The sequence below is a fragment of the Lolium rigidum genome, chromosome 1 (assembly GCF_022539505.1).
Source record: "Lolium rigidum isolate FL_2022 chromosome 1, APGP_CSIRO_Lrig_0.1, whole genome shotgun sequence".
Taxonomy (NCBI): domain Eukaryota; kingdom Viridiplantae; phylum Streptophyta; class Magnoliopsida; order Poales; family Poaceae; genus Lolium; species Lolium rigidum.
The window spans coordinates 272,261,218-272,268,702 of NC_061508.1; the positions used below are offsets into that span (position 1 = coordinate 272,261,218).

The following is a 7,485-nucleotide window of genomic DNA, read 5'->3' on the forward strand; positions in this document are numbered from 1 at the left end:
CGTAATTTGCACTATGTATCCAAAATACTCCCTCTGCCCATCAAAATTGTCTTAGATTTACAAAAAGTTGCATTTATCTACACACTAGTTTTTGTCTAGATCTATCTATATTTAAACAAATCAAAGACAAGTTTTATGAGATAGAGATAGTACATGCATATTCATACGTAAAAAGAGTATGAGTAAAAAATATACATACTAATATATAGTAAAAAAGTAGTCTTATATAATTTATAATATATATACATGCTCTTTGGTATGACATATACAATGGTATAGAGGACATGTCTTCCCTTAGCCCTCTATATCATCTAGACAAATCAATAAATATATGTTGTAAAATTAATGATAATTAATTACTTTTAGTAAATTAATTTGCTAGGAAAGCCATATGGTAGAACCATGAAATATCCTTCTGTTATTTTCTAAGAGATTATCCTTCAGCTAAGAAAAAGCAACCTCCTCTTTCTTATTTCTCTTCCTCTAACTAAATATTATGTGCCAATTTTAAGAGAAGACTGACATCACCGTATTATACACATCCTATAAGAAATAAAAAAAAAAATAGGAAAGATAGAACATCTAGCTGGGCCAGCTAAATCGGTCCACGCTATGTAAAGAGCTTATCTACTGCTCGGCCTTTTGAGAGAGGAGCAATTATTCGGTTGCTCTTAGCATGAAACAGGCCCACCGTTTCGTCAGAGTGTAGCTGAGGAAGACATGCGATTAACAGTCGAGCATGAATAATATTTTAGGTAAAAATTGGTGTTCAGCCAAATGCTCATGTAGGTTAAATATGTTTTGAAGTATTTGAATAAAGGTGTTCTTGCTTTTTAAAATGCTCATACATCTCAAAAAACTATGCAACAATTCAAGAAATTGTTCATGTCTGAAACAATTATTCATATACTTATGTGAAAACAGAGAATGTAAGAAATGTTAGCATATAAATAACATGATGAAAAACCAATATAAATTCAAAATCAAATATAAACTAAAATAGAAAATAAATAAAAAACAAAAAAGGGAAAAAAGAAAGATTTGATAGTAATAACAAAATAAACAGAAAATAAAAAATTAAAATGAAAAATAAAAAGAAACAAAAAATAAAAAATAAAAAATACTTGTTAGTGGGTGCGACAAAAGTCGGCCTAGTAGAGGATCGATGCAGGCGACTCCATGCTCGAACTCAAGTCATACATAGGGGAAACCCTCCGGATAAGCTATTCTCAACAAGCAAACTTATTCCTATAAATTCTAGAATATGTGAATATAATCCCTATAAATTCTCAAGAATTAAGGAATGAACAAAGTTTCAACTACTCTAATGTTGCATAAGTTAGAAGCTTTTATCCATGTATAGTTGATGGAAAATAACGTATAGTAGTTGGGAAACATTGCTACGCCTCATGTGGATCCTTAGTCAACTGGGAGTTCAATTAGATATTTTTCTAGTTGAAGTGGGTTGCATCCGAGAAAAAATATTTCTCACGGTACAAAATCTCGACTTGAGGTTCAGTCGATTGTGAATTAAGGTGCATCCATAAAAAAAATCAATCGTAGTGTGGATTGCTTATCTTTGGATGATGTTATTTCTACGAAGCAATGCACTTGTCTATTAATTACTTACTTGGTGACTAAAATTAAATTAGAAGTCACTTATAAGTGAGTAGAAAATCAGGCTTTAACTAAATATATGTATAAGTTATTTCATTTCTCTCCGTTCTAATGTTGCGATTATTATCACATGGCTTCACTAAAGCTATAAAAAAAGTTGTAGTCGCCCTTGTTCTACTTGCGCTGGCAAATTAGAAGGCACCTGATTAATATATTGTAATGGAGTAGAGAATTAGGATTTAATTAAAACAAGATATACTCCCTCCATCTATAAATAAGTGACTCGATTTTGCCTGCATAGAATTGTATTTATTCATTTTTATGTGTAAGTTTATACAAAAATGTGAGTCGCTTATTTTTAGACAGATGTCGTACATGTTAATATTTCATTTGTCTAATGTTGCGATTATCTCACATGGCTTCACTAAAACAAAAAACAAAAAAAATGTAGTCGCCCTTGTTGTACTTGCGCTGACAAATTAGTGTAGGTTTTAATTAGAGTGGAAATAACAGGTGAAGCAACCCCTTGCAAGCGTTAGTCGCCGCTAAATGACAAGAGCGAAAGGTTCAATGCCCTCGATGGAATCATTTTTCTTGATTCAAAATGGTAGTATTAGTATGCACACGTGTTGGCAGCTACTCCAGGTACGTACAGTAGACCCTCCGTCGGGAGTAGTAAACCAGTGCATAGAACTGCTGCCGGCGCCGCCCAAATCTACGGCCGGCCCGGCGGCCACGGTTCATTCCCCTCCCTCTCGCCGCGTTTCCATGCTCGCTACCAGTACTCGCACGTGACGATTCCCAACCCTTCTAGTATATCCTAGCTAGCTACGCAGGTAAGTCATCCATCCACCGGCAATCACACTGACGGAACACACAGAGGAAGAGGCAGAGCGTGTAGTGTAGGTGTTGTGTTGATCTGATTCTCCTCCATTTGGTTGACTGACTGATCGATTCTAGTCCGCCGTCCGTCCGTCCGAGAGCAGGCACGACGGTAAACATGTCGGCGGCGGTGGTGTGCCTGCAGGCGCAGCGCGTCACCGGCCTGCCGGCCTCCGTGCACCAGGTCGACCTGGGATGCCACCTTCACCATCCTCATCTCCACGTTGATGATGCCGGGGATGAGCCGGAGGGGCGCGCCTCGGCCCGTGTCTCCGGCGGGGGCGTGGCCGACTTCCAAAACCAGGTGCTCCTCCTCCACTGCGCCGTCGCCTCCTCCGTCGTCGTCACCGTCTCCCTAACCCTGCTCTCCGACGACTCCCTGCGGCACCCGCGGCGGCAGTACCTCGAGCTCGACCTCGGCAACGACCAGAGGCCGGGCGTCCTCAGCTTCCAGCTCGCGGCCGGCGCTATGCTCACTCTCGCGCTACACCGCAAGCTGCTCCCGCTCCCTCCCACCACTACTCCCTGCCTGCCGCTGCCAGCCTGTTGCCGCCGCCACAGGAGACACCAGCACCGGCGGGACTACGACTCCGCCGACGAGTCGTCGTCCAGCGGCTTCATCGTCATTGAGAAGCAGTACAGGCGGCCGCCCTCCGACAACCTCCTCACCACCGACGACGACGCCGACGACCAAGATGCCATGAAGCTGGAGATAGACAGGGTGGAGGACGAGTTCCTGGCAATGCTGGAGCTGGCCGAAACTGCTGACACCCGTCTCGACCTGGACATGCTCGTCAGGGACGCCGAGGCCGAGCTTTTAGCCAGCAAGGTCCATCTCCTCAATGATGCCGATGCTGCGGCGGCGGCTTCCATGTAAATTAGCTGTGCCACCACACTGTAAATTCAGAACGAAAAAAGACGGTTTTCTGAATGTCATGTGCATTTTGCCTCTTGCTTGGAGTGCGGCGAATTGCCGACCCCTTTCCCTTGACAGTCAATGAACTCTACTAGCTTAGCACATTCTTCCTAGCCACCTGTGGCTCACACTACTCTCTGAAGTATGCAGACTCCAAGTTCTAAAACCAAATGAACCACGAAATCACATCACACCCGCACAGAGTAATGTTGCTGACTGAGTTCGAGCACCATTATCAGAAGATTACTAGTAACGTTGCTGACTGAATTCGAGCTCATCTTCTCAATGCTGCTTCCATGTAAACTACCTGCCATCATTCACTCGTCCACCCATGTAAAATCAAAACGGAGACGACGATTTTCTGAATGTCATGTGCATTTTCGCCTCTTGCTAATCCATTTCCTTTGACAATCAGTGCACACGCACTCCACTCTACTAGCTCAGCACATTAATCCTAGTCCTAGGCGCAGCATTCATGTGGCTAAAACTACTGTGCTGAAGTGTGCATACTAAAAATTCTAAAATCCAAAGTAACAACGAAATTAGCAGGCAAGCACATATTAGCATTACAAATTAGTTACCGCATTAGAACCGCAGAGTAATGTTGCTGAATGAATTCAAGCATCATCATCAGAAGATTACTAGCAACTTCTGAAAAATAAATTCTGTACACCATATCATCATTCTTACTAAAAATAAGACCCATCATGTATATATAGTCATATGAATTCAATTCTATCAATCTTAAATCAGATCTATATCCATCCATCACGAGGCTCAGAAATCATCAAAACTGGATGGCTGGTATTTGTAAACCTACTCAGAGTACACTAGTTGACATACTCAGCAAGGTTCTTCACTTGTATTTCTCCATTATACGTCGGGCTTCTTCGGCAGGGTCATCCGATAGATTGTCTCCTTTGTCCACACTACTAGATCCCTCTTTTGGGTTCATTGCCAGGAAGGCGAAATATATAAGCCCCATCATCGCCTGTCAAGTAAACAACCAGCTCTAACTGAGTATTGTGCAAAACAAATTACTGGGCTATGGCAGTGAATTCACTGTTGTGGGTACATACCAGCACAAACAATGCAGTGGAGATAACGGACTTGAGAAGAAAAAGGCCGACCGACACCGCCAGGAATGTAACGCCTATCCTAGCAACTGGCCGTGGAACTGAACTCTGTCATACATCAGAGGGCAAAACTACTTCAGCTCCCAAACTCAACAAAACTGTTTTGCATTAAGAGTAGAACCCTGGGCAGGTTCTTGCGGCCAGTTCCCAGGTTTTTCCAATAGAATTCAGTAAATGGAATGAAGTGACTAAATGGGTAAGTATGTAAAACATACTGGGACAAGAGAACTTCCAGTGTCAACGGCATCCTTGCCAACCCTCCATGCTGTCTGAACAGCTGCAGTGATATGCAGGAGTGTTAAAGAGTAACACAGACAAACAAATAATTGGAAGTTTCATCATAACCAGAACAAGGGGACATGGCATTAGGTTAGCAGGAGCAGGAGCAGGAGCAGGAGCAGAACACAACATAAAGGCATCCTTCCATAAATAAAAACCAACATGAGTAGAGGATAATTACAACTGAAATTTCAGCAGGCGGGGATACATCGAGAAACCAACAGGTCCATGTCAGAAACTAGATGTTATGTGGATATTTGGGTGTGCTGTGTTTAGCACGAAGAAGTGTTTCAGTGGACACAAGCTATATATTCAGTATCAGGCTCGTGCTGGCATAATAATCCACAAGCAATCAAACAAACAACTGTAGTGTCAGCTTCTTAATTAGTTGGAGTGGCAGCCACCGCAAAATTAGTGTTATGCTTGCTGGGTGCTAGCTCAACTAGTGAGTACAGTAAGTAAGATATGAGATTCAGTAATAGTAAATTCGATGTGGCACACATTTAGAATCAGCAGCGCAGTTCTTTGGTTTGTAATACTCAGTAATCCCAAATAGACGTAGCTAGACTGAAGTGAAGAAGGCTTGGGCGAGATTAGATAAGAATATGAGGGAATCAAGTAGGTACAAGCGGGAGGAGGGACCTTCGGAGAAGTTGGACTGCGCGGAGGCGACGACGAGGAGGCGCGAGGGGATGATGCGTATCCGGCGCGTGGGCATGGTAGGGGAAGCGGCTGACCAAGTCCGGCGAGTAGCCATGGAGGCCGCCGGAGGAAGCCGTGGGGCGGTAGGAGCCATGGCTATACCGCCGTGGACGGCCATGGCGAATTTTGGCGATGCGGTGCGGTGGTGACCACCCGTCCCCAGCCTTCCGAGAGAGAAGCAGAAAGAGAGACTCGATGGATTAGATTGGGTTTGGTTGGGCAAATCGATCGATCAGGGCCGTTGATATTTTCTTGCTTGTGTGACTGTGTCTGTCTCGAAACAGATCAGACGTGTGGGTAATCACGGTCGTTGACCATCCAGACCATCTCCAACAGATACATGTATATTTTACATCACCAAAACAATTATACTTCATATGTTTTGGGGTTTTTCAGTTTTTATGTGAATTTTCTCAGAATCCACATGATTTAAAATACATCACATGTGCTCCAACAGGTGATGTAAAATACATCATCCGTGCTGCAAAAATTTAAATCAATATTAAAAATTTGGCACATTTTAAATGAAATTCAAACTGTGACACATAGAAACATCCATAAATTCGACACAGATAGTAGACGCTTCGACACTCGACATTGAATTTTTGACTAAGAAACTAGACGCTAGACACTCAAGCATCGGCACTCAAACACTCAATCTTCCACCTACAAACTAATCATCCCTAAATCATTCATCATATGATTCCTTCGTTGGATTCAAGGATAATAGACTCCCAGAAGTCGGAGTCCATTTTCATACCCAATGAGATGTCGTGAACGACGGTCCAAGGGCCTACGGGTGCGGCTGATGTTGAAGGACCAACACCGACGAAAGAAGAAGATGCACTGACGCTTGCTGACAAGGTGTAGGCCCGACATACTTACTTTCCAATCCTCGCGTGAGGTCAGCGGGATCGATGTATGGCTTTCCTAAATCATCGAAAGCCTCTGATGCTTCATCATCTGGATGACTTAAGTCGCCGATCGCATAGATTTGATGGTATGTTGGCATTGTGTGTTCATCTTCGGGGTCGGTGACACGGTCGTAACGATTGGCAAAGACCTCCCGAATAGAAGTAGATATGTCGATGAAGTTGAAGCTGTCGATGCTTTCAGAGTCGCTGTCTAGATCGGAGTCCGTGAACGACCCGAAAGACATCCCGCCGAACAGATTGGCAAGATCTCCGCCGGCGGCGGGCTTGACGTAGCTTGCCGACGAAGTTTCCTCGTCGCTTGACTTGATTGACGACGATGATCCCGAGAAATTGGGACCAACAGCTAACGGTCCCGAACAAATCGGTGCCGCTAGACGATGTGATCCTTCTCTCCCGACGCAGAAGTGGAAACTTCCGAACGTCATCTCCATTGGCTCCTCCAGATAGGCATATGCATCCACACGGGCGGGAGGGTGAGGAACAAAATCAGCGAGACCAGTTTTGATCTGTTTACCTCCGTCCATCGCGTTGCTTGCCACCGAAGATGTCAACGATGTTGAACGTGCCATCAAGATCAGCTCCTTGTCGCCTCTAATTCCCACAGACGGCGCCAATTGACAAGGTATTAACTTGTCAATACCTACAAGTTGTAGACTAGGATTTCGTGGAAAGTAGAGGGAAAGTAGATCTCGAAGGTTTCGTACCGAAAAGGTGCTCGACTGCTAGAAACTAGGGTTGTGTTGGCAATGAATCGATCCTTTTTTCTCCCTTGACTCCCCCTTATATAGGAGGCGGAGCCGAGGGTTTCGTGATGTACAAGTTACAAATAGCGGGAGATTCTTTGAATTTGTCCCGTATAATTACAAATCTCTATTCCTAATACATCTCTATCTTCCATATCGACACCTTATTGGGCTTCCGGGCTTCGTAATCATCGGGTCGTGGGCCTTCAGTAAACCCCGGGTACCTTCTTCGGCAGGCCCATTGGGGATGCCTATGTCACCTGCAGTTGTATCAG

General features: G+C 43.9%; 1 protein-coding gene across 1 annotated transcript; it reads right to left on the bottom strand.

Moving 5' to 3' along the window:
* Positions 1-4,042: 4,042 nt before the first annotated feature.
* Positions 4,043-5,706, bottom strand: LOC124683713. The gene is made up of 4 exons (XM_047218175.1): positions 5,473-5,706; positions 4,767-4,828; positions 4,495-4,599; positions 4,043-4,406 (listed from the first exon to the last, which is right to left on the bottom strand). Exons 1-4 carry the CDS (start codon positions 5,648-5,650, stop codon positions 4,272-4,274), a joined length of 480 nt encoding a protein of 159 aa, XP_047074131.1. The 5' UTR covers positions 5,651-5,706; the 3' UTR covers positions 4,043-4,271.
* Positions 5,707-7,485: the final 1,779 nt, after the last annotated feature.

Bases quoted from the DNA above. Each gene is read 5' to 3' on its own strand.
- LOC124683713 (XM_047218175.1), bottom strand. From the start codon at position 5,650: ATGGCCGTCCACGGCGGTATAGCCATGGCTCCTACCGCCCCACGGCTT. The intron at 4,829-5,472 runs GTCCCTCCTCCC...ATATCACTGCAG, and splicing joins GCAGTCCAACTTCTCCGAAG to CTGTTCAGACAGCATGGAGG. The intron at 4,600-4,766 runs GTATGTTTTACA...GATGTATGACAG, and splicing joins CTGGAAGTTCTCTTGTCCCA to AGTTCAGTTCCACGGCCAGT.